Genomic DNA, 27204 nt, shown 5'->3' on the forward strand with positions numbered 1-27204 from the left:
AGTGGTCCTGGGGTGGCAGTGGGAAGGCAAGGTGAGGCAGGATGGAGTGATTATCAAGGGGACATGAATAAACTCCTGGGGGTGGGCTTCCCTGGTGGTGCAGTGGTTGAGAATCTGCCTGCCAATGCAGGGGACACGGATTCGAGCCCTGGTCTGGGAAGATCCCACATGCCGCGGAGCAACTGGGCCCGTGAGCCACAACTAATGAGCCTGCGCGTCTGGAGCCTGTGCTCCGCAACAAGAGAGGCCGCGATAGTGAGAGGCCCGCACACCGCGATGAAGAGTGGCCCCCGCTTGCCGCAACTAGAGAAAGCCCTCGCATAGAAACGAAGACAAGACCCAACACAGCCAAAAATAAATAAATAAATAAATTTATTAAAAAAATAAACTTCTGGGGGTGATGGGTCTCTTCATTATCTTGATTGTGGTGAAGGTTTCATGGTGTATACATGGGTCAAAACTAATCAAATTGTAAACTTTAAGTATATGCAACTGTATATGATATACAATTGGTTGTATATCAATTATACCTCAATAAAGTTGTTTAAAAAACCAAACAGGACAGTTAAAAACCAAGTAGAAAAGATCTTTGGATTACCTACTTTGTTGAACTAAATGGATTAATTGATCTTTCATTAGAGTAGAAAACTGAAAGTTCAATCAATTGTTTATTCATTCATTCATTTGTATAGCTTTTATAGAATGCCTTCTAGGTTCCAGGTCCTGTCTTAGTTACTGGGTATAAAAAGACATGGGCCCAAACTTTTACTCTCAAGTAGAAAAGAATAGCTCATGCAAGAACAATATTCTTGCCTAGAGCTACTAAAAAAATCAGATAAAATTGAGAAATCATCTGTTTAATGACATTAGAGACTTCCTGAAGCAATGAGAACTAGAGGGCTAAGACTCCAGAAAGTGAAGAACCTACAAAAGGTAAGCTTCCCTTCTACAGCTGTGTTTACCCTAGAGGTATTTGCTGATTCTGAACACAGGCATGAGGCTAAAAATCTAGGCGGGGAGTCAGAAAAACTAGCAGAGCTTTGGGCAGAGACTTGCAGACCAGCATAGCATAAAGCCAGTTTCTTCCTCAGCACTTCTGCCAAATACTGGGGCCGTGTGGAGTATGAGGCTACAAACCTAAGCAGAAAGGCTCTGAAAAACCAGAGTAGAGATATTTTTAGCAGTTTTGAGAGACAAAGATTAGGGTCTGAAACCTGCCCAGGGAAGGGGCTCTGCAGAATACTCCAGGCTCTCAGTTGAACATCTTAGAGAACCAAGGGCAAACTAGAGGTAGGCTGAGAATTTTCAGTATTGCAAACCTGCCTCGACTTCGTGTAACTGCTGACTATTTAAGGTGATCAGTCACAACTCCATCTGCCTAGTGGAGGGAAGGATAAACTTTCTCTGGAAGAAATAACATCATTTGGACCTCAATGTTTTTATATATAATGTTCATCACTCAGTAAAAATTACCAGGCATACTCACAGGCAGGACCACATGACCAAAAACCAAGTGAAAGAACAGACCACAGAAACAAATCCACAAGTTATCCATAATAACCTAATAACTTAATATGCTTAAGAACACAGAGGAGAATATGGACAAAATAAATTAAACGATGAAAAATTTCACCAGAGATTTAGATCTATAATAAAGAATCATTGGAAATTCTCAACAGGAAAACATAACATTAACATTGAAATCTCAATAGACATTAAATGGCAGACTAGATACAACAGAAGACAGGATCAGCGAATTGGAATATCTAAACCAAAACATGGAAAGAAAAGAAAGAAAAGAAAAGCCTGGAAAAGAGCATTGAAAACACATGGAACTTGTGTAAGTTAGGCTACAGGGATGTATTGTACAACATGGGGAATATAGCCAATATTTTGCAATAACTGTAAATGGAGTGTAACCTTAAAAATTGTATTAAAATTTTTTAAATTAAATTAAAAAATAAAGAAAGCAGCATGCCAATTACCCAGACTCTTCAGCTTACCTTTCCAGCTCCCACCTCTTATTATCATATTCATTAAAAAAAAGAAAACACATGGGACTCTGAAAATATCTAACATTTGTGTAATTAGAATCCTTAAAGGAGAGGGGACAGAGACTGAAGTAGAAGCAATATTTGAAGACATAATAGCCAGGAAATTCCTAAAACTGATGAAAGTTATCAACCCACAGATTCAAGAAGCTCTGTGCACCTCAAGCAGAGCAAATACAAAGAAAATCATGCTGACATACATCATAGTAAGACTGTTGAAACCAAAAACAAATAGAAATCTTAAAAGCAGCCAGAGATAAAAAGACAATCATTCAAAGAGGCAACAAAAAGATTTACAGCTGACTTTTCCCAAAAAAATGATGGCAGTCATTACCCAATGGATTGACATCTTTAAAGTATTAAAAGAAAATAACTGCAAATTTCTAATTCTATACCAGCAGAAATACACTTCAAAAATTAAAGTAAAATAAAGATGCCTTCTAGGCAAACAAAATAGAGAATTTATCACCAGCAAACCTGCACTAAAAAAAAAAAATACTAAAGAGAGTTCTTCAGATAGAAGGAAGATGATCCCAGAGGGAAACATGAAATTGTAGAAAGTAATGAAGAGCAACAGAAAATGTAAATATGTGAGTAAATATAAATGGATTCTGACTCAGTAAAATAATAATGTAATGTCTTATGAGGTTTAAAATGTATATAGAATTAAAATGCATGCAACAAAAATGCAAAAGGCTGAAGGGGTGTAAATGCAATGAATGAGTTCTAGGATTCTGGTATTATCAGGGAAGTAGTAAAAGTGATAATTTGTATTATTCTTTGTAATAAGTCAAAGTGCATGTTGCCATCTCTTGGGTAACCAACAATAGACTGATAAAAAAGATTTTATTAATCCAAAAGAAGGCACTAAAGTCAAGTCTACAGGGGCCCTGGTTGTCACCACTCCTATGAAGCTCTGGGGAGATGGTAAGGGGAGGAGAGTTTTCTTTTTACCCAGGACAGGGGTTTTGTCTCAGCAGCTGAACATATTAAGCAGAGGTAATTGTTGGTATCTAAAACCTTGAAGATCCTTCTACAGCGAGTCCCTCCCAGATTCCCAACCCAGCCAAGTACTTTTCCCTGAGTTACCTCCAATCCATCCATCCATCCATCCATCCATCCATCCATCTATCCATTCATTCATTCCCCAGACAAATCCCTAGTAAGATATTCCTGATACTGCGCTAGGGGCCAGGCCTACAGAAAGGAAGCAGGAGCAACCCCAGTCCTCAACAAACTCACACTCTACTGAGAAATAATTAAACCAGAACTTTCTCAGATTTTAATATCCAAACAAGTCACCTGCAAAGCCTGTAGGTCTGGGAAAGGCCTTGATATTCTGCATTTCTAACAAGTCCCCAGGTGATGCTGATTCAACAGTTGTACTTTGAGTGACAAGGAATTAAAAAACTAAAATACAGAGTGACAAGTGCTGACGAAATTGTGGCTCAGAGGTGAAATAGCTCGCTGAATCTCCCACAATTAGGTGGAGTAACTGGGATCTGACCCCAGATATATCTGACTCCAAAGCCTGTGTATGCTCTTTCCTGCCTCCCTATGGAGAAGGAAAGGGACTGTGGAAATAGGTAGGGTGGTCATTTAATGAGGCCTCAAGTAAAAGTTGTCCAGGCTGGATCTCAGTGGATGAACAGGGGTTTGCCTGGCAATGAAGCAGGACTGGGAGAAGACTCTTAGCAAAGCAACTGCTGTAAAAACACACAGGGCGAAGGCTCTGAATTAGAAACCCTGGATTTTAATCCCATTCCACCACTTACAAGCCTTAAAGTTTTGGCCAGCTTCCTTAATTGTACTGTGCCTCAGTTTCCTCAACTGTAGGATGGAGATAATCTTAGCAGCACCTCCCTCACTGGGTTGGTGTAAGAATTAAGTTAGATGGTGTGTATAAGGGGCTCAGAACAGTGTGTGGCACAGGGTAAGCACTCAATAAATGTTAGCTCTGATTATTACAGTAGTTGCTCAATAAAGGAATGAGGGTATTTCAGTCAGAATCATTCCTCCTGTGCCAGGGGCTGACTTGTCAGGGCAGAAGACCAAGAGGCACTGGAGTTATTGCCCTGCAGGACTGACAGATGAACTCTCCAATGCTCTTTCCTGGTGGGGAGAGGCCCAGTTGTATTCTCAGACACACATCCCAAGGGCTGGAGGACGATCAAAGCACCCAGTGCCCAAAAGCTCTTTCACATCTCTTAGTTCGTCTCCTCCTAATGACTGCAGAAGGGTAGCAGGAGTCATCATCCCCGTTTTACCAGTATCAGAGGCCCAGAGAAGTGAAGTGACTTGCCCACTATCACCCTGGCTAGTAGAAGCAGAGAGGAACTCCTTATGCCCTGGTCAATACTCTTTCCAGAAAGCCTTCTAGCACCACCTCAGGAGAAAATCAATACCAAAGACCTCCAGGGCAGAAGTTCCTCCAGAGCTGTCATGTTCACTAAACCATCAGCACTGATCAGGAAAAGCGTCTTTTCATCTGTCAGAGTGCTGATGAGGATGTATCTGGCTCTGCCCCTGATCTGAAAAGAAAGACCTCCTAGGGAAAAGCTTTGCAGGTAAGGGGATCTGGGGTTCATGAGAAAAGAACCACCTGGAAACCAATTCCCTACGCTAATACAGCCCTTTCCTGGTGCAAACAAGGACAGGCCAGGCACACAGCGGGTGCAGCTGGACTGCCTACCTAGTGGACTGCTTGGCCAGCATGGCCACGTAGGTGACCACAAAGCTCTGAAACTTAGCCCGCTGCTCCTCCCAGCGATCGTCCACCGAGTAGTAGTTGGGCAGGGGTGCTCCAAAGAGGATCTCGCTGCGCAGGAGGGAGCTCTTGAGGTTTTCTGCAGAGAGGCCCTCGTCCACATACCAGTAGAACTCCGGGTGAGTCATGGCCAGCTCTAGGGAGCCTGCAGGGGCAGAGGTCAAGGGGTCCAAGGAGCTCAGTGGGTCGGCTCCCAACAACCCTCCACCAGGGTCATCCTGCCCTCCTCAACACCTCACCCCCTTTCTAAGGAAATGGAAAACTGTCCCAGCTTGGGCTACCTCCAACTGTCTCTAATAGAACGGATGGCTTAGAGAAATCACAGCTGTCCAAGGGGAGCAGCCCCCCAGATATGCTCAGGCGGCTCCCACTAAGTTTACACCTTCATTTCAGTTTGAACCTCACCTAATTCCAAGGCTCAGTCTCTGCAGTCCTGTAACTCCTTCCCATCCCAGTCCCGCCTCCATCTGCTTAGAACCCCGCCCATGTGCCCCTTAAAAGGCAAACCCAAGCCCCGCCTCCACAGCCAGCCTCTGGCCCCTCCCCATCCTTTCTCAAGTCCCATCCCTAAGGTACTTCAAACTAATGCACCTTGATCTTCCTTCAACCCCAGCCTCTCTCCAGATGCCCGGTTCTCTGTAACCACACCCCACCTTCCCTCTAACCAACCTCACGCCCAAGCCCCACCCCAAGCCTAACTCTGGCCACAGCATAACTCCCAGTCTCCCTCAATCCAGGTGTGCACACAAACCTCCTTCCTTGCCTCCCTCAGATCCCATCTTACACCCAAACCCAGCTCCCTGCCCTTCCTCAATGATGGCCCCGAGGCCCGCCCAGCACTCAGCTCCAGCCTGACTCTACCTCACAGCCAATTCTGACCCCATCCTCCGACCAGTCTGTCAAGTACTGAGTCAAGAATCAAGCCTTCCCTTAACCTCCAAGCCCCGCTCCCAGCCTCATTAACCACCCCCTTCCCTTACAAGCCCCACCTACCCTCAGTCTCCACCCCTTACAAGCCCCGCCTCCAGCCTCCTTCAGACCTGGTCCCTACAGGCCCCGCCCTACCCACACCCAGGGCTGCTCACCCCGGATGTCGGCCAGATCCTGGCCCATGCCATCATAGTAAATCTTGCCACCCCTCTCAGTGGGGAAGAAGTAGGTCATGAGCGAGCTGGGCGGGGAGCAGTAAGAGTAGGAGCCGAGCGGCAGGTCTTTCAGCACTTCATGGGGCTTCCAGCAGAACTCCCGGAAGCCCGGGTGGTCCATGATCTTGCGCTCAATCTCGTGGATTGTGACCAGCCGCTCACTCGTGAAAATGTTGCGCTCTGCGTCGCCACGCGCCAGGAAAATGAGCTCGATGCGCCAGTGCGCGTGCGTCTGGGTGTTGGCGCTCACATAGGAGTGTGAGTAGTCCCAACGCGAGGCGCCGCGGCGGGCACGGCTCTGATTGGCCGCAGCCGCCGTGGGGGGAGGGGCGCTGGGTTGGCGCCGCCCATTCTTGTCCAGCCCCTGGTTCACCTGCGCTTCACTCTGGTTGGCTGCCAGGCTCCCCAGGGGTGGAGTCTCTCGCCGAAGACGCCCGCTCCGATTGGCTGCTGGCTTCTGAGCGGTGGAGGTGTCCCACAGTCCTGGGCCAAGCTGCAGCGCCGCAGGGACCTGGTACTGGGCTCGGGCGGCCGGCCGCGAGCGATTGCCTAGATGTAGCTGCTGCAACTGCTCTGTGATGAGGCGTTGGAGCGTCTCAGAAGTGAAGTCGGCCAGGTCGCGCCGGTTGCGCCCCCAGGACCCAAACTGGGATTTGAGCGCCAGCGCGAGGGCGTCGAAATGCTGGGAGGCCTCATGGTTGCGGATCTCAAAGGCATTGTAGGAGATGTCAATGTCCAGCGGCGGGTAGTAGAGGAACATGAAGGCTGAAAGAGCCATGGGGATGCTGCAGCCGAGGAAGAGCACCAGCCCCGCACAGCACGGATTGGTGAAGGCCCAGCCCAGCGTATTCCAGAAGCCTGACGCTGGGGGCCGGGAGGGCAAGGTCCAGTGCCGCCAGCAACACTGCCCCCCTGCCCCAGCTTGGGGCCCCGGCTTCTGGGCCCTCCTAAAGGCCTCACCCGTTGCTTCCTCCTCCTCTTCCTGCTCCTCCTCTAGCCACACATCCTGCAGCAAGGGGTCATCCTCCGAGTCCATAGCCTACAGGAGAGGGAGAGGGTCAGCAGGCTGCAGAGAAGGAGAGGATGGTGCCCTGTAGCTGCAGTCGCCCACCCTGAGTGTTAACCCTGCCCACTCATAACCAAGACAAATACTACAATGGAATTGCATCAAGCAGGCACTTAACTGAATTCAACCACATGTGCACAAAACAGAAAGAAAATTCCTGTTATTTGCCCATCACATCTCCCAACTAGATCAGGGCTTTCAAGGTCACAGAAAAAGGAGAATCACAGCCCAGTTGCAAACAGAAGAGATATTCCTCCCCGTGTAAGGGATATTCGAGGGGAATTTTGACGATGTATGATTTCCCAATTTTTGCTGCATCCTCTGATTTTAGAACTCAAAGCCAATGTGAGGTGTGACTTTGCTGCAATCACTTTTATTTAACGAGCAACTATAAAGGCATCCAAAAGTATGAGGGTAGAAGGGAAAGAGCATATGGTCTTTGAAGTCAGACCCTAGTTGGCATCCTGAACCTCAGTCTTCATCTATAAAATAGAGGTGGCCATTCCTGCCTCACACGACTGCGGGGAGTGTCAAGGGTGGAAGCACTTTCAGTCTGTGTAGTATATTATCTGTCACTTGAACAGATTTCTTTGCTCCTCTCTGGGGACTGTAATGTGCTCAGCCATTGCCCATGCGGCTCTGCCAGGGCTAGATGCCTGTCATAGTTCTGCTCAAGAACTCTCAATAGCTCCCCACCCCCTCTTTGGGACACTGCAGCTGTGGCCACTGTCTGTCAGGCTCAGACCACTTAATATGCAGCTCCAGGGACGTCAAACCTTTAGGCACAGACAGGGGGCGGGCATCTGTCTCCCCAAGATGTGGGCACAAGCAGCAGGAGGGCCTGGCAGGAGAGGGCAGCCTGAGGACTCCAGCAGGGTGGTCCAAAGGCAAGAGGCCTTCCGGCATCCCCGGGCATGGCCTGTCCCCTTGTCCTGTCTGCCCTCTGTTTGGATGGAGAGAGACACATTATCCAGTTAGAGGCCAGGCAGTGAGAAGGGGAAGCTAATTATGCCAGCGCTGGCTAATTAATGCTGTCTTTCCTATTAACATTCTCTAGAATGCTCCATTTCAATTAGACTGTCTGTCCAGGAAGAGAGGGGGCTGCCCTCAGCCCAAAGAAAGTGAAGAAGAGAGGGCAAGGAGAAGGAGGGAAACAGAGACTGAGAGACAGGACATGGGAGAGATGCGAGACAGAGAAAGATGAAAACTGGAGAGGGACAGGAGAGTGGAGTTAGGGGACGGAAGAGGAGGGAGGGGGTGCCGAGGGTGGGTGGGAGAGGAAGACTTGAAAGGGAGAGAGGCCTGGAAGGGGCGGGAACTGCTTCTGTAATATTCGAGGTTCCTATGGATGCAAACATTTAACTTCCCATTTCTGAGGCCCTAACACAAGCCTGCCAAGGGCATGCTACCTGCACTGCGGCCCAATTTGCTTTAGCAGAAGCTTGTGGGAGTGAACCAGAGGCAGTTCAGACTCACCCCATCTCCAAAGGGCAAACCCAGGTCTGCATGTGGAGGTGGAGGTTTGGGGGAACCTCCATCCCATTCCCAGCCGCTGAAGGAGGAAGCTGATGGTAAGTAATATGGTGGAAAGGGACAGGGGCCAACTTTGCATTTTTCTTCTGGGGACTCAGTTCATCCACTGGCCTCCAGCCTCAGCCTGCCTTGCCCAGGGTACAGTTTACAATGTGTTGGTGTGTGAGCGGGCCTAAGACCAGGATTCTGAGTCAAGTCAGCACTCCCTGGGTGATCCCTCTATCCCGTTGCTACTCCATCAGGAATGCTACTCCCTTCCCCAGATGTCCAAGTTTAAAACATCTTTCAAGGCCTTGCTCAAGTGTCACCTCTGCCAAGAAGCCTCCCCAGATCTGAACACCCCCCCCCCACCCCCCACCCCCAAGCTACTTGTCTAAGCTTCTCACCACACTTTGGGGGTAAAAACTACTTAGGGACAAGGAGGGAGAGGCAGTGTAGCAGATTGTTAAAAGCCATGGTTTTGGAGGCAGACAGATTTGGGTGCAAATCCCAGCTGTATGACTTAGGGCAGACAGTGTAGCATTTCTGAGCCTCAGTTTTTCCATCTGCAAAACGGGGCTCACAGTACTCACCATCGAGGTTGCTAGATGATCTACAGAGCAGGCTGACCACAGTGCCTGGTAGGTGTAAGTGCTTGGGAAATGACAGCTACTATTCTTTTACACTCTGCTTCTCCCCAAAGGCTGTGAACTCCTAAAACACCCATGGGGCCCATTGTATTTGCCAAAGATGGCCACAACAGTATCTCCCACCTCACATGTTCTTCTCATGATGTGACTTTAAGACTTCTCCCATCAAGAAGTAATGTCTGCATTCCTTCCCTTGAGTCTGGGTGGGCTGTGGCCACAGCAGAGCAGTGCCCTGTGACTTCTGAGGCTAGGTAAAAAGGGAGATGCAGCTTCCACCTGGCTGTCTTGGGACACTCATCCTTGAACCCCGCCACCATGCTGTGAGGAAGCCCAAATTAGCCCATGCAGAGAGACCACATGTAGGAGCTCCTGCTGACAACCTGGCTGACAGCCAGCATCAACCACCAGACATATGAATGAAAATGCCTCCAGTGATTCTGGGCCCCCTGCCATCAAGTTATCCCCTGCCTTCTAGTCTTCCCAGCTGAGGACCAGATACTGTGGAGTCGAGCTAAGCCACCCTCTCCTGTGCCCTATCCTGACCCACAGAATCCATGAACATAGTATATCAGCTGTCATACATCACTAAGTGTTGGGATAGTTTGTTCCATAGCAACAGTAACTGAACAATTGCAATGGAGCCCTGTCGCATATGTGTGACTCTGTGCCCTGCAGACTGTACTTGCTAGATTTAAGTGACTCCTTCTGCCTCCCAGTGAGAGCCCCACAGCTCGGTGGACATGAACTCCAAGGGAGCAGGGACTTGGCTGTCGCGTTCCCTGCTGTGTTCCTGTGGCCTAAAATACTCTGGGGAGGGAGGTTAGTGCCTAGCAGATATTTGTTAAATGAAGGAAGGAAAGGGGATCTCTGAAGAAGCTGGGTTTGCTATTAGGTAGAACTTTCCCCTGGACAGAGGACAGTCAGACACCAAACAGTATAAGCGTAGGGCAGAGAGTATGGCTTCTTCTGCCTGGGGTGGGAAGGATCTTGGAGAGGATGAGATGGATGAGGAGGAAGTGGACCTGATGACTTGTCTAGCGCTCCACTCCCTGCCTCCACCACCATGCCCGCCTTCTCAGTCTACCCCTGAAAAGGAAAGTTGCCAGGTGAGAAATTACACATGGCTCCAGACCCGGCTCAGCCTCCAACTTTCCGTGTGGCCCTGGGCATGTCCCATCCCTTCTTGGTACCCTGTCTCTCCCATCTGGCAGTGGGATGGTAAAAGCCCAGGTCCCTCCAGCTGTGACACCTCCAGACTCTCTGAGAAGCCCTAGTCTGCAGGCCAAGGGTGGGGGGGGCGGTGGGTGCAATCTGAGAGATTCCACCAAACCAAGGGAGGCCCGGCTGGCAGCTGGGGTCTGACACCAATGCCTCAGCTGGCAACCCTGTCCTCAGTGGCCCCTCCCAGGATGGGCAGCAAATCGCAAATTTGTTTTCCTTTCTCAGATTATGGGAATTGATTCGCTTAGTGCAGAGCTCCAGCTGCACCATGGAAAGGAGATAAGGATGGTTCCTTCAATACCTCTCATTGACTCAGACAAAGAGCCCAAAGTAGGGCTGTGATCACGGGGGCCCGTCATCCTGCCTTCATGATCTCCCATTAGGGTGCTGTTCCTGCTCAGTGACGGACATGTTTGCTCTCTCCCTCCCTCTCCATCTGTCTCTGACACACACACATACACACACACACACACTCAGAGACAGTCAAAACTCTGGGCCTCCCGGGGGCCCATGAACCAAGGTGGACACACAGCCATGGAACATGGTTCCCCTCCTCTTGGGAAAAGCAAATGAGACAGCAGCCTGAAAGGGAACAGCAGACCCTGAGGAGCCTCAGAAGAAAGAACCCGGCCCAATTTCAAGGGCCAGGCTCGGGGCAACCCAAGGCCACATTTGCAGCATTATCCCAATGTTATAACAAAAAAAAAAAATCTACATATATATGCGTTAAAAAACCCCATTACTAGTGGTTATCTCTGTCTGGGAGGATTATGGGTGATTTTTATTTTCTTCTTTATACTTGTCTATTTCCAATTTTTCTACAATGATCAGGTACAGCTGGACTTTTAGAATCAGAAATAAACGTTATTTAAAAATAGAACATGTGTGTATGTGTGTAGAAGGGATTTTGTTAACAGCCTTCGACTCTTTGAGGAGTTACTATAATAGGCATGGGAGGGGGGAGGGTTCTGTCCTCCAAGGAGAGGCAACGTGGAGAGTTGCAGCAAGAGAGATCCTGGTTAGAAAGCGGAAGGACCTGGGGAGAGCGGGAGGTGGCAAATGCCCAATGAGTGAGTGAGTGTGGAATCTTCTATTCCCCTGAGATGGACAGAGGAGTCTTTTAAATGACCAGGAAGTAGATCCTGTCTTATCAGACTCAGAAGGGACATCAGAGCACACCTGATCCCACTCCTTCATTTCACAGCTTAGAAACTAAGCCCAGAGAAGGGTCTTACCCAAGGTCATATTTCAATGGCAGAGCCAGGACACTTGGCTCAAAGGAGTGCTCTACCTGCTCCATCACCAGATTCTGGAGGCAGTTTTTGGCAGCCCTAGGGAACAACCAGGCCTGGGGAAGATGACATGGGGACCCAAAGAGCCAACATAGGGCAGCTATTTTTAAGGTCGAGGAAAGAGGTATTCTTCAAGTCACAAGCCAGATGGACTTCCCCATCCATACAGAACGGGGCTTTGGTGGGAGGCGGTATTTTCTCAGACACCCTCAGCCCCACACTGGGCCCTGCTCTTCTCCAGAAAGGCTCCAAAGGATGTGGCCCCATGCCTGAGCTGCCTGTATCCCTGTTTACAACTTCCCTCCTTCTAACGAAGGGTAACAGAACCCTTCCTTCTTCATTTCCCCATCCCAGCCAGACTATTAAAATGTAATTAAAAAATCACATTAGCCTTGCAGATTTGGCTTAAAGCACGTATATGTATATATAATTTAATGGTAATTAGGAGCTAATCAGCTTTTTCTTCCTGTCTAGGGGTGTTTTGCCTCCCTGGTTCAGCTCTGGTTCTTGGAAACATCTTGGGGTCTTTGATTTTCCTACTCTTGGGCTAAGAGATTTGGGCAGAAATTCAAAATGAGATATTTTGAGTCAAACAGCTCCATTTCCTCCTGATGTGCTGCAGTGGGGACATTGTGCCCTTCTTCACTCTCTGGTTATGGATCTACCCCTTTGGTGAATTTAGCTCATCAGAGGTGGAGAAGAGAGGAAAGGAAAGACGAGGGCTTGGTCCCTACCAGGCGTCACTGTCCTAAATCCTAATACCCCATCTTCTAAGAGTCTGCCAGCTTCCATATGCCCCAACTATGTGCCTGCTATCCAGAATTCCAAATTCTTCTTGGATACCTGAGTACTCCATCTCAGGCCAGGAGGCTGCAGATACGTTGGAGACATGGTGATAAAACTGGGTCAAAATCACGCAGATGGGATGAAGCCGGAAACCCAGCTAGCTCAATGCAGAAACTGACACCCAGGAAGAGAATCATAACATAATAATTAGCTGTGCACCTACCATGTGCAAGCACCCTCTCTCATATATCAGCTCTGCAAGGGAGTTTTATAAGCATCCCCATCTTACAGAGTAATAAACAGTCAGAGAGGTTAAGGGACTCTCTTGTGGTCACACAGCTAATAAGGCATGGAACTAGCATTTGAACCTCAGGTCTACTAATCCCGAAGCCCATGTTCTTTTCACCATTCCAAGCAGCCTTTGAGTTCCTTGAGAGCTGAGATGTAAATACTCACTGAGGAAACCCACTGCCCTTTAGCAAGCCTGTAGCATTCCCGTAAGATCTGAAAGCACGCAAGTCTCAGCAATTCTGCTTTTAGTAGGTGACAGGCAGCTCAGGGCATGATGCAAAGGAAGTCTCCACCAGCCTTGGATGCTTGGCCTTCCCTTCAAGGAAAGCATGGATGTGACGGTTAATAGTATGTGTCAGCTTGACTGGCCCATGGGATGCCAGACATTTGACCAAACATGATTCTGGATGTTGTGCAGACTGAGTAAAGCAGATGGCCTCCCCTAGTGTGGGTGGGCCTCATCCAATCAGTTGAAGACCTGAATGGAATAAAAAGGCTGAGTAAGAGGGAACGCTTTCTGCTGACTGCCTGAGCTGGGACATTGGTCTTTTCCAGTCTTCAGACTCGGACTGAAACATTGACTCTTCCTGGGTCTCGAGTCTGCTGGCTTTCAGACGGGAACTTACATAATCAGCTCTCCTGAATCTCAGGCCTTTGGACACAGACTGGAGCTACACCATTAGCTCTCCTGGGTCCCAGCTTGCCAACTGCAGATATCGGGATGCCTCAACTCTTCTCAATCTCTCTCTCTCTCTCTCTCTCTACCTAATAAACATCCTATTGGTTCTGTTTCTCTGGAGGACCCCCACTAATATAATTTCCCCAGAGGGAAAGTGGGGGTGAAGCAGGGAGCCCCATCCCAGCAGCTGGATCCAAGGATCCTCCTGGACTCTTCTCTCAAGAAGCCCCAAGTCCTATGCAGAATCTCAGATGAAAATGGCAACAGAGACAGGGAATGCCCTTCAAATCCACAGAGGAAGGAGTGTGGCTGGGTGGCTTTCTGAGCCTTCTCGCCAACAAGAAGACCCTAAATCTATCACCCCCATCCTCCCTGCCCCAGCCCTGAAGAAATCTGGCTTCACACCTGCAGCTGAAGCAAACACCTGCACCTACCCCCCATTAGACCTCCTGCCCCCTAAGAAATACCATTCTATCGGCTAAATTTGCCAACAGAGGGCAGGAAGAGGGATGTACACGACCACTTCTCCCCCCAAAGAAAGTCTGGGCTTATTTATTGGGAGCCCAGGTGGGGTGGGAGAAGGAAGGGATCTGGGAGAGGGGCTCTGTGGTGAGCCCGTCCAGGTGCCCCATTTCTCAGAGAAGGGCAGGCTGCGGCGATGGAGCACATGAAGGACGGCTGGCCTCCCCAGGTTGACAGCTGGTGAGGAAACTGTGGGCACTGACTCAGAAGCCCAACAGCTCGATATGTATCAGGCAAACAAGCTTTGATCTCATCAATATATCACCCGGGGAAACATCCCAGCCAGCACCAGAGGAACCCAACATTAATGGTTACAGCGGCCTAAGCTTCCCCCATTCTGTGTGTTCTCTCTCTGGTGGGCTCAGTGGAACAGAACTGGTCCCCCAACACTAAGAGGGATGTCAGGTATTAAGAGCACCAGGGCCTGATTTTGGGGGGAAGGGGGAGAGACAGCCCTGGGTTCAAACCCTGGCTCTGCCACTAACGGGGTGCCTTGGGCAAGTCTCAGTTTCCTGATCTGAAAAATGGGGTAATGACACCCTGCTGGCTAAGTCACAGCAGCTAGTACTGTCATGATGAGCTTCAAAGATGGGAAGAGCCCCAAACCTGGCCCCTGCTCGTGGCCAGGTCTACAAGTCGGCTGGAGCTGACTTTTCTATCCTCTGCTACATCGGCCCTCAGACTTCAATATGGATCAGTCACCAGGTGCACTTGTTAAAAGGCAAACTCCTGGGCCAGGCACTAGATCCCGTCAATCAGATGCTCAGGGGATGGGGCCCAGGAATCTGTATTTACACCACCTCCCCAGGTGACTCTTTTGCAGGTACTCCAGGACTATTCTGTGAAAGACCCTGCTGCCCTGGTCACCCTCCCCTATTTCCAGTGGCTTCCTCCAGCAGGTGACCTTGCCTTTGGCCTTCCCCTTGCTGGGGCTCACACTAGCCTCTCCTCAGGCTTGTCCTACCCCCCCGGCTCTAGGGATGGACTCAGGCTCCTGGATCTCTGGCCAGGGTCCACTCCTCCAAGCACCCCTTCCTTCAGCCATGGGGAGGGGAGAAATGATGCCATTTGGGCCAGGAATAGTACTTTATGTCCAGAGAAAGGACACACACAGGCCGTCCAGATCTGCCATCCAGCTCTTTCTCGTGGGGCAGGCAGCGAAAGAAAATAGAAGGCCCTACGCAAGGGGCTTCCCATCCACCGAGCACTGCCGCGTGCCGTCACTGGTGCTTTACTTGTTTACGCCTTGTCTGATCCAGCCTCAGCTCTACAAGGCAGCAGGAGTGGGGCTGGGATCTGAGCCTCCGCAGGCCTGAATCAGAGCCCATCCTTTTAGCCACTGTGCTCCACTGCCCAAGGGAATTCCACTCACTGACCCACTCTTGTCCCTCCCTCCCCACCCTGTTCCACATGCACAACTCAGGCCTCACGGCCCAGACCCATCAGGCCTGCCCGCCAAGCAGTCTTGCATTTCTGAGAAAAAGGCAATAACAGCTTAATAGGGGGGCTTCCCTGGTGGCGCAGTGGTTGAGAATCTGCCTGCTAATGCAGGGGACACGGGTTCGAGCCCTGGTCTGGGAAGATCCCACATGCCGCGGAGCAACTAGGCCCGTGAGCCACAACTACTGAGCCTGCGCGTCTGGAGCCTGTGTTCCGCAACGAGAGGCCACGATAGTGAGAGGCCCGCGCACCGCGATGAAGAGGGGCCCCCGCTTGCCGCAACTAGAGAAAGCCCTCGCACAGAAACGAAGACCCAACACAGCCAAAAATAAATAAATAAAAATAAGTTAAGGGCTTCCCTGGTGGCGCAGTGGTTAAGAATCCTCCTGCCAATGCAGGGAACACGGGTTCGAGCCCTGGTCCGGGAAGACCCCACATGCCGCAGAGCAACTAAGCCCGTGCACCACAACTACTGAGCCTGCGCTCTAGAGCCCATGAGCCACAACTACTGAAGCCCACACGCCTAGAGCCCGTGCTCCGCAACAAGAGAAGCCACCGCAATGAGAAGCCTGCGCACCGCAACGAAGAGTAGCCCCCGCTCGCCGCAACTAGAGAAAGCCCACACTCAGCAATGAAGACCCAACGCAGCCAAAAATAAATAAATTAATTTAAAAAAAAAAAGCTTAATAAACCCAGCGATACTTGCAGAGCCTGTGAAATACAGCCAGGGCCCCTGACACCCCTCACCCGAAGGATCAGAAGGTTCCTGAAAACCCTCACTGCATACCTTGGTCAACCTGTCCAGGCCGCCCCTTCTCACCACCTCTCCCCCACCCCCAGTCCCAAGTCCTGAGCTGCCTGGAATTCGTGGGAGCAGGAGGGCCCACGGGACCCAGCAGCCGGTCGGCTCCCCAGCCCCCAGACCGCTGGATTAATAAAAAATAAAAAGATCCCCACAAAATACAACCAATAACAATGGCCATAAAAGCCAAATTGGATTCCTTCCTGGCTGATGAGCTCAGAGCCCTTCTCTCTCTCTGAGACCCAATTAACAAATATGTAAAACAATTCCCCTTGCATCTCCTCTCCGGCTCCAGCCGGCTCTTCCTGCGAGCTCAAGCTCAGGGACAAGAGAGGAGGCGTCAGTGGGGGAGGGGTCCTGGGGCAGCAGCAGTGGCCCTGGAGGCTGGGAGTAGGGACCTGCCCTGCCACCAGCCTTCTGTGTTACTTAGAACAAGTCACTTAACATCTCTGGTTGGGTGGTTCCCCATCTGTCAGATGGTGGGTTGGGAGAGATGTTCTCTAAACTCTCCACGTCTGATTCTTAGCTGCTGCCCAAGAGGGGGAGGCAGAAGAAGGGGAGGTGTTCCCCTTCATCCCTATTCAGAAGCTAACATATAACAGGGTGGGGGTGGGGACACCCAGGCTGGGTCCTGATGTTCATCAGGCCAAGAAGCAGGAACAGCCAAATAAAGTGTGCTGACTGGATGCCATCGGCTTCGCTGGGACATAGCAGGTGGTAACCTGCCAGTCCTTAGCTCTGAGGAACGCTTTGGAGACCACTACCCCTCCTCTCCCCCCACATACCCAGACCACATCTGTGGGTCTGGGGACGTTCCAAGACTCTTCTTGGCCCCATACCACAAAAGCGAAGCTTGAGGGCTAATTGGAAGCTGAAAGATAGAAAGCAGACATGCAAAGTACTCAAACCCACCGACCGGCCACCACGGCTGGTTTGGGATGGAGCTGTAGGAAGGGGCTGTATCCCCAGCCTCACTGCCCAGAAAGAAAGTGAGAAGCCTTAGAACAAATCTCCCCTTCTGAGAACCTGGGACTCCCCCAGCCCCTGCTGCCTGGGCTCGTGGAAGGCCAAGGAGGCCAGCTCCAGATGAAAGCAGCACAGCAAGGAGATGTTGGCGACTGCTGGGGCTCTCGTGTCCCTAAGCCATAGCCTTGATCCTGTCCTTGATCGTCTCATCCTGAGGGATTGAATGCTTCATCTCTGCAGCAACTTACAGCTTGTAGGTGATTTTCATACAGGTTTTCTAGTCTTAGGAATTATTTCCAATCTGCAAGCAAGAAAACTGAGGCTAAAAGAAGTAAAGGGATTTATTTGAACCTGACTTCTGATAAGCTCAGTACTCGTCTCATTATATTAGGTTTTATTTGAGTCTCACGTGTTGGAAAACTCTCACAGTGCTAGAGTCTGCCTTCCCAATCCCCACTGGTGTGCGCACATGTTGCCCCCCATCCCACCCCCGCCAGCCGCTGCCCCCAGGAGTCATTCTGGCCACAGGCACAACCCTGGCTCCTGGGAAGGGAGGAGAGAAAAAGCACCAGGGGGTGACATCCAACTTCATCATCTTGGTTGGCCGGGTGGAAATGCACCTTCCGTGCCTGCACGGGGAAGTGCTTCCTGGCTACCCTGCTGATTGGCAGTGCAGGTGCGTACAGTAGGGAGGGAGGGGTCAGTCCAGGAGGTGCACTCAGAGCCCTTCCACAGCCGGGGCCAGCAGAGAGGCCCCTGGCAGGGTGGGGAGTCTGACCCTGGCCCTCAGCCCACCCTCCGTGATGGTGTAGCTGCCTACAGAGACAGGAACAGAGGGTTGGAGCTCAGCTGCTGTAGCAGAGGGTCCAAGATGAAGAACAGACCCCAAGTAGCACCCCTCCCCAACTCTGCTGCCTTTCCCATGAAATGCTTGGGAGATTCAAGGCCCCAGGAACTCAGAACTGTTGCTCCTGGCCCTGCTTCAGAGGCCAGGAAAGACCCAATGAAGCCACCTGGGCTCCAGAATGTCGGGCCCCTTCCGTCCCACCCCCACCCTGCTCTCTGATGCAGTGTTATCCGAGGCCTCATAGGAACTTCCCTCAAATCCTCCCACAATGATAGGGCTCAGTCTCCTATTTGCTCATGACCTTGTGCTAGTCTTCCTTCCTCGGCCTCAGTTTGCCCTTCTGTAAAATGGGAGGGCTGGACTCAATGAGATTTCAGGTATTTCCTAGCTCTGTCATTTGGAGTCCTCAAAAAGCCAGGACACAGAAGTGTGATAACAGAGAAGACGGGGTGGCTTAGGGCTAGGGAAGCAGCTGGGAAGGTGAAGAGGGTTGCAGATTTTTCAGGGTACTGGGGCTGCAGTCTCCATCAGCTTGGCAGTCTCCTGGGTTCCAATCCCTGCCACGGCCAAGAGCCAGAGGAGCCCAGTGACCAGAGGGCCCTGCACAATGGGGTGGGGATGGGCTATGCAGTGAGAGGGCAAGGTTCAAGGATTCAGACTCCGTCTCCCTGCCTCTGAGCTGAAGGGTGTTCCAGCAGACAAGAAAAGAATCCTTTGCCTTGTCAGTACTTGGGGTCAGGTGCGGCCAAATCCAGGCCCTGGCTGTCAAAGTCTCTCGGCCCCATTCACCAATTCTATGTTCATGCATTCATTCACTCATTCATTCATTCATTCATTCGTCTTCATTCATTCACTTGTTGGTGCTTGCTATATAAAATAAGGACTTTCTGTTAAATCATCATTATCTTAACTTTGTGGTGTCTTGAACTCCTTTCCTCTGTAAGGCTCCATGAACCTTCGCATCCCAGGTCTATTCTCATGAGCATTAATGCCCAAGAGTGCCTCTTGGCTGACTCGTCCCTGTTCATCACAAATTCCTGGCTCTGTTACTCTGGGATCTTCCACTCAAAGCCTCTGGAAGACCACGTCACCAAGTCAGGAAACCTTGCAGGGAACATGCAGCAGCTACTAACCTACAATGCTTTTCACCAGCCAGCCTCTTCCCAGCTTCTCTGGTTGGAGAAGGGAAGGGGGTTATTTTTCTTCTGGCTGCTGAGAGATCAAAGCCTGATTTCTCTCTAGCTCAGCTGAATGTCTCCCAGGCCTGGACTGCAGAGAGGAACCAAAACCAGCATCCTGCCTTTGTGAAGTCACAAGATGATATTATAAAACCAGCAAATAATATTTCAAACAGAAAGTCCTCACATATGATTATGTCCAGAGGGATGCAAGTCTCAGCTGTATCTACATGGGATGAAAAGGGGAAACTTCTGGATGAAAGCCAGAAAAGCCCTGCCAGTCTGCCAGATGTTGCCCACATCTGGATATCCAAAAAGTGATCTGTTCGGTGGCTTGGTAGTCAAGGAGCAAATGGTCAATCCATGTCACCCTGTCAACCAGGACGCAGACCGAGCCCATATGTACAAATCACCCAGATGACTGAAGGATCCAAAAGGTCGTTTGATTTCAATCATACTCATCTGTAAGGACCCAAATCAAGTTGATATAAAGGCCAAAGCACGAGCTGCAGTCATCATATGGTGGTCACGATCGTGCACTGAGGCCAGCTTGCCTGGGTTTGAGCCCTGTTTCCGTGGCTTACTGGCAAGCTGTTTAGTCTGTGTTTCACATTTCTCATCCCTAAAATGGAACAATAATGGTAACTCTCTCATAGAGCAGGTATGAGGATGCAATAATACCTATAAAGCCCTAAGCCCAGTGCCTAGCAGGTAGTAAACAGTCAAAATATGTTGGCCGTTATGATAATCCTCGTTATCTCTGGGGTGGTCACCCTGCAGAACCCTCCCGACTAAGAACAAGAGAAATCCTCCAGGGCCGTGCAAAGGCCAATACAGTGGGAAGGGGGCGGGGGGGAAACACATGCTCCTCCCCAAACATACCAGGAACTCCAGTTTGCCACAACTGTTCCAACTCCGACCCCATTTAAGCTGCCTTCCTCCGAGACACGATCGCCACTTTCTCCTTCATGACAGGAGTGGCTTCCAGCTGGCAGTCATGTCTCCTCTATTAACAAGGTTTGGCAAAGGACGCATCGTCCAGGTGCCAATATGTGTGTTGGATGCCTCAAGCAGATGGCTGAGCGGGGATGAGCCTTCCCTACAGTACCCCCTCTCCCACCAAGACATCAAGCTGGGGAGGGCACCCAAGTGTACTGCAGGCACCACCCACAGGAAATTTCCTTCCCACTGTGAAATGACCACTGGCCTGGATCATGTTCTCTGAGCCCCAGAGGGCACCTGGGTCCCTCTTCTACTTCTGGTGGGGGAGCTGGGGGAGCTATTACTTATCATCCATCACCTCTGGTCCAGGTAGGGGGTGCTGGGGCAGGGATGGGAGACTCTGGTGAGCTCTACAAGGACAGAGACTGAGGCTTTTCCACTTCTGCATGCCTGGCACACAGTGGGGCTGCTCAGGTAGACACTCGTGGGATGCGGGATTAAGGAGAAGGCTTTTTCTGGTAGAGGCGATTTAAGCCTCTGGACACTGTATCCCAGGACACCATTCCCTAGTTCCAGGGAGTGCCTCCTATAAGAGACCTGGATGGCACCTGCTGGTACCTAAATCCAAGCCAGTCCTTCCCATCGTCACCACTACTTCCTCATTCCCAGTGGTCAGGTTCACTGATACAGCAAGACCCTAATCTTCCACCCAACGGCTCTTTCCAAATTGCCCAGATTCCCAGTCTAGTTCCCTCAGAGGGAGGAGCAAAGAGAGAAAGCAGGATGCCAGGACTAAGGGCATCTCTGGGAGTCCCACATGCCTAGCGGGTTCTTTCCCTTGAGTTCAGGGAGAAACATACCCAGACCCTACGCTTCGCTAGCGTCCCCCAGGGGTGGTCCCAGGACCCTGCGCTGGGCTTCTTCCTTCCAGGTTTTGGCAGAGGGTCAGCCGCTGCTGGCACCAATGCCAGCAAGCGTGACGAGGCCTAGAGGTGTGATATAAATAGCCTGCTGCTGCCCATCAGCTCCTTCTTCCCCTTGGCTTTGGTTCCAAACCTTCTCCCTCCTCACCCCCAGAGTAAACCTGCTAGCAGGGGCTCTGCAGGGCTCCACATGCCTCTTTCCTAGCTGTGTGGCCTTGGGCAAGCGAGTCAACCTCTCAAGCCCGGGTCCTTCAATTGCAAAGTGGAATAAGTACACTTACCTTCCAGGGTCGTTGTGGGGATTACATCAATTACCCCACGTCAAGCTTTTAGCACTGTGCCTGGCACATGGCAAATGTTCTGTATCTGTTAATGCTGTTGTTCCCGGTGACGAAGGGGGGACCTGGGCAGGTCAGCAGGGTCAGTCTTGAGATCAGGGGGGATGCGGAAGAGAGGACTTGGCAGTGAAAACCAGCTGCATCTCACCTCTGTGCTTGGAAGGGAAGTGTTAGGTTTACTGCCTGCACCCGTTCAATCCCCTTCACTGGGGCCATGTGGACGCTTCCCACATACTCAAGGAGGCCAGCCTGGCCACATGGCACGCCAGCCTGGGATTCTGAGATTCAGGCTCTGCCACCAACATGCTGGGTGATGCTGGGCAGCTCACTTGCCCTCTCTGAAGTAACTTCCCCATCTGCAGAGTCCTCTCGCAGCCCTAACCTTTCATGGAGTTAAATTGTTTTCCATAGTCCAGGCTTCACAGCGGGACTCCCGCCTGAGCCCACCCCGCCTGAGCCCATCCCGCCAGGCAGACAGGTCTGGGCTCTCATGGTTGGGGACAGAGCCCAAGATGCAGAGGTAAGACACCCAGTTCCAGCCCCAGCCTGGAAGCCTCGATTACCGATCCTGGGATGGCCAGAGCTAAAGTCTGCCCTTTACCCCTGGCCCAGCTGGCAGATGAATTTACATTCCTTTGAAAACCATCACATAAGTGAGTTTCTTGACCAAAAAAATGTATTGAATGAACGAATGGCAGAAACAATGCAGAGTGCTGGGCAAAATAGGGGCTCTTGCTTCATTCAGATGGAAATCTGACCCCAACTTGGCCCCTTCTAGCTGTGTGGCCTTGGGCAGACCTCTTGACTTCTCTGAACCTTGGTTTCCCCTCATATTAAATGGGGATAACAATGCACGTGCCACGAGATGGTTGCGAGGTTAAGTGACCCCTTCCATTTACGCGTGTAGATGCTTGGTACCTGGCACATAGTAGGTACTCAGCAAATGGCAGCTACTATTATCAGGATTGTTATTACAAGCCTGCTGCTGCCATTGTAAGGCAGAGGAACCAAGGCCATCAGCCTTGTTTGGTGCCCATTTCCAAAGAGCTCTGACTACCAGAGACACGTTACCTCAGTCCTCCCAACTGTGTACCTTCCAGCTGGTGAGGAGCGGAGCGCCGTCTGGTCTCTCAGGGCCAGGCAGGGAGTGAGCTGGCGGGGGAGGCTCTGCCACCTTCCCTGGACCAGTCCTGGCAGCATACCTGCTTCCGGCCTTAGTCGAGCAGCTGGAACGTGAGCCACGCTGTCTTGGCCGTGAAATGCGACTTTTGGAAAACATGCATATTTGTGAGTTGGTGCATGTTTCTATTTCGGGCCAGCACTGCCCTCTTTACTTATTTTCCCTGGGCTTTGCATTTGGAACCCAGCTTGCAAGGGTGTTTTGACAGACTTTGACACTGCTCCAGGCTTCTCTGGCAGGAGACATGCTCAGGTCTGGGAAGGGTGGTCAAGAGAAGGAAGCTTTCAGATGACAAGCCCTCTTCCTTGGCTAAGAGTGACAGATGATCAGACACCCCTGCCTCGCTATCCAAGCTCTCAGTTTCTCCAAGTATAGGTGGGGGAAGAATATAAGAGGTTTGGGTGGGGAGCAATTTCAAAGAGGGGGAAGGGAACCAAAGAGGCAAATCAGTGAGTTTCCAAGCACCATGATGCTCACATCATTATCAATACCAATAACATCTTTATCAACCACTGCTGCCACCACCACCACCACCGTTTGGGGGCACCTATTTTTATGACTGAGAGTGGGCTGGCTGACTGCCCTTAGGGAAGCCACCTCATCTTTCAGCATCTCGCTTCGCTCATCTGTAGAGGTGATTTTCGCAGTACCCAGCTCATGGGGCTGTGAGAAGTGGTTGCTTAGCCAAATGGTAGCGATGACTGTCTTCCCACCCGGCTGCAGATCCTGGCCAGCTGCCCGTGGACAGCCTACTTGGTAGAGTCTTCGGGACTTGGAGTTGACTGCCAAGCCTCTACCCACCAGGCACGGCCTCTAAAGCTGCTCTCAGCTAGTCCCTTCTCTGTGGTCATTTGCAACCAGCCCAGAGTCTGCCTTAAGGGAGGAAGGGACTCAGAAAATTCCATCTGCCTTTGAATGACCAGGTGAGTGGAAGGGGAAATGAGGAGACAAGGGAAACATGCCTAAACCATCAGAGAAAAGGCCTTAAACCATAATTCCAAGATTCCGAGAGTCAGGGGATCCAGGTTTTAGTCCTGACCCTTCCTCTCATTCATTCTTTCACTCATTCATTCATTCACCAAGCTTCCACCAGTACAACCAGTGGTTCATGCAGAGGATATACTGACAGTAGAATCAGTGCCTGCCCCAGTGGAGATGGCACTTCAGTGGTGTGACCTCAAGGAAATTACTTGACATCTCTGGTCCCATAAAGGAAATCATCTGAACATCCGTTGCTCAGGGGACAGGATGCCTTCACCGGTGGTGGGTGCTCTGAGGAAGGGGAAAGGTACCATAAACTCTGGGCTTAGAATCACAATTTTCAATCCCACCCACACTCAAGAGACTCAGGAGAAAGCCAATGTCCCACATTATTAGGGCCAAACTGGGACCCTTGAAGGTCACCTCAACCAGCCCTGTCCTTGTACGGATGGGGAAGCCTAAGGCTCAGAGAAGGGAATTTGCCCATGCACACACTGGGAGCCTGTGGCCACGCTGAATCTAGGACCTGCCTCCCCGCTCCCCACTTCCACTCCAGTGTTCCTCCCACTACATCACTCTGTGACTCTTCCTCAGCTCAGTTTCTGGATTTTAAGGGGCTTGCTGCGATTCCAGAACTGAGGAATCCTGGCCCCTTGGAGAGACTGTGAGGGATCTGTGTCATCTGGCCCTGGAGGTTTTCCCGGGGAGGGGGCAGAAGCTCCCCATGGGGAGGGAGGTCAGCCTTCCAAAGAGAGAGGTATGGGGGCGTAGATTCTGCTGGGAGAATGAAGTCAGCTCCCCCTAAGGGTCAGCTGTGGCCGCATTGGAGCAAACACCGACCGGATCAGACCCAGGCTGCAGGAAAGTTGGGGAGAGAGTGAAGGCAGCTGGGAAAGAGGAATTGGGAAAGACAAAAGGGGTGTGTGTGTGTGTGAAAGATAAACATGGGGGAGGGGAACCGAGCAGGGAAACAAAGAGACAGAAAGTGCAAGCAAAGAATGATGCAGAGAGACGGATGTGGACCTTGGTCGTAGGAGCTTTGTCTGAAGTAAGAAAGGGGAGCAGGCATGAGGGTGGTGAGCTGAGAAAAATGGACTCTTGAGCCCAATACCAAGATTCTGTAAGGCTGGGCTTCTGTTTGCCGCTTCCACTGGGCCAGGCTACTCCTTCCATCTGGCAGATACCCTGGTTCCTGACCAAGTCTGCACTGGGGTTGGGGGAGGGCTTTCTTTGTGACCCGCTGCTTCCCTCAAAGGGTGTGTGTGCATGGGGCGGGGGGGGGGGGCGAGCAGGGCTGAGGCTGAGGGACGGAGCCTGAGCAGTTCTGTGAGTCACCGGGCATCCCTGTGGGCACCCGGAGGTGAGCTCTGAAGTCTGAGGCTCAGTCAGACGTCCAGAGACAGCAGGACCTGAGTGAAGATATTGCTCGGCTTGCTGGTGCTTGTGGGAAGATCTGTGTTTGTTCACGTGCGTGTGGATCTTTCCTCTGTGTGCCGATTGTGTGGAGTGTGGGTGGATGTATATCGCGTGAGCGCACTATGAATCTGTGTGCGGACTGTTTGCGGGTCTGTGGTTTGCGGGTAGACCTGTGTGAGCGTGTGCATGGACTGGGGGTCTGTGTGTTCTTGGGTCCGTGGGCACGTGCGTGGGGGTTGTGAGTCTCCAAGGCCGCCTCCAGGTGCTGTCCGCGGAACTGACCCCGGGCGTGGACGGGCGGGCACCTGCGCCCAGTCTCAAGAGGAACCTGGGGCCAACTGTGGAGCAAAGAGGGGCCGAGGAAAGGACGCCTCCTAGGAGGCGCCTTCCTAGCCCAGCTGCGGGCCCCCCAGGGAGTTTGGAAAAGTTCTCCCAGTGGCGGGGTTGCTCCCAGGAATCAGCGCCACTCGCGCCGAGAATCTTCCCCACACCCTCAGCGCCACCACTGCTGGCTGCCCACCCCATCTCCACCCTCACTAGCGTTCTCAGCAGGGCCCGGAGACCCTCTCGTGCGTGCTCAGCTTCCAAAGCCTACCCGGTCTGCCCCAGAGCTCCCGCGCGCCCGGTTGGACCGGTTGCCAGGTTAATTGGGCCCCAGCACTCCGGGAAGGTCCCTTCGAGAGCATGAGCGCGCTAAGGTAGAAAGTGGATGGAGAGGAGGTCATTAATCTTTTCCAGTCCCCTCCCTGAGCTCCAGCTGGGGTGAGAGACTGATCCCGGGCGGCTTCACACTGATGCTCAACTTTTACGGAATCAGTCATCCATCCGCAGGGACCAGCAGGGGACTAGAGGTCGGAAGCCTCGCCGTTTGTGGGCATCAAACAGGCTGGTGCAGACCCAAGCTGCTCGGGCCCCGCGGGGAGTTGGTGCGGAGCTGGAGCTCGGCCGCGGGGGGCTAGCTCCGGGCTCTGCCCCCCACCAGCCGGCTTTCCCGGAGGGTCCGAGGCCCGCATCCCGGGCTGACTGGACAGCGGGAGAACTTCACATACAGAGCCGCGCAGGCCGGGGTGGGGGCGGCGCGGAGGACTTGCCCCCCTCCTCCGAGCAATGCATCCCCCTGCCCCGACCCGGACGGCGCCCAGCGGCCGTCGCACTCACCTCGGCTGGCCAAGCTGAGCTGGCTGAGCCGCGGGCGCGGGAGGAAGGCGCGTCGTAGGGGCCGAGGGCTGCGGCCACCCTGCCGCGCGGACTTGTCCCCTCGCGGGAGTCGCAGGGAGAAGCTGTTCGGAGCTGCAGGAGGCCGGGGTTCCCGCTCCGCTCCAGAGCGCACAGACAGTGCTCGACCAAGTGTGTGTCTCGCTCCCCAGCGCGCACCGAGAGCTCGCTGCGCCGCCGCCGCCTTTTATTCGCCGCCCGCCTTTGTTTGGGTCCGGGCTCCTACCACGGGGCGTGGGGGTGTGCAGGGCAGGCTCTGGGGCCACACCGCCCCCCAGACCCTGGCGCCGCCGGCCTCCGCGCCGCCGGGCTTTGAGTCAGTAGCCGGCAAAGGCTGGCGCTCCGCCGCTCCCTGCTGTCTCCAAAGCCCGCCGCCAGGCGCCACGGCGGCCGCCGCACCCCCTGCGAGAGCCGGGCTGTGGTATAGCCGGGCTCTCAAAGCCTGCGGGCGGGGACTGCGAGGGGCGCAGCGACCCCTGTGGGTCAGTCCCCGCTTCTGCAAACGGCCCTGACAGGGTCCCCTGCCCCGCCCCCCCTTTCCTAGATTCCCACCTCTCTCCTAGCCCGCGCTCCTCTCCCCGTCCGCCCAGCCTTGGCAGGTCACCAGCCTCCTGGACACTGGAGGGCATCGTCAGGTCTCCTCCGGAGGGAGCTGCCAAGCCCAGGCTCCTGGCGCCGTCCCTTCCTCCCATCTCCATTCATCTCTCTGGCACCAGAGCCCAGAGCCATGCCAGCTCCTGGGATCGGGCATCCCTCCAGCCTTAGTACACGGTCTGCCTATATCCCTGGTTCGCGGGCCACAAGGAGAAGGGGCCGGGGAGCCAAGGCTATTGCCTGGCTCATTTCTCTCCATCAGGAGAGAAAGACTCAGAGGACATTGGCACTGGTGTCACCCAGGGAGAGCCAAGGGGGATGCCTTGAAAGAGGACCGGTTGCCAGCCCCTAGCAGCCGGATGGAGGGGTTTTACTTATAGAAGCCAGAACGAAGGGAGGC

General features: G+C 52.2%; 1 protein-coding gene across 5 annotated transcripts in view; it reads right to left on the reverse strand.

The window, feature by feature from the left end:
* Window positions 1-26436, reverse strand: part of DISP3 (dispatched RND transporter family member 3) — a 53288-nt gene extending 26852 nt beyond the window's left edge. For 2 of the 5 annotated variants that reach the window (XM_082463664.1, XM_082463660.1), the window contains exons 1-3: window positions 26154-26436; window positions 5904-7002; window positions 4744-4963 (exon numbers count right to left, since the gene is read on the reverse strand). In XM_082463664.1, coding sequence (XP_082319790.1) covers window positions 4744-4963; window positions 5904-6999 — 1316 coding nt within the window. In that variant the 5' untranslated portion in view covers window positions 7000-7002; window positions 26154-26436. Of the gene's footprint in view, window positions 1-4743; window positions 4964-5903; window positions 7003-23725; window positions 24907-26153 lie in introns of those variants that run through there. The other 3 variants (XM_082463661.1, XM_082463663.1, XM_082463662.1) reach the window with 3 other exon arrangements.
* Between the last annotated feature and the right edge of the window lie 768 nt (window positions 26437-27204).

Source organism: Balaenoptera physalus (assembly GCF_965194825.1).
Source record: "Balaenoptera physalus genome assembly, chromosome: 1".
Taxonomy (NCBI): Eukaryota; Metazoa; Chordata; class Mammalia; order Artiodactyla; family Balaenopteridae; genus Balaenoptera; species Balaenoptera physalus.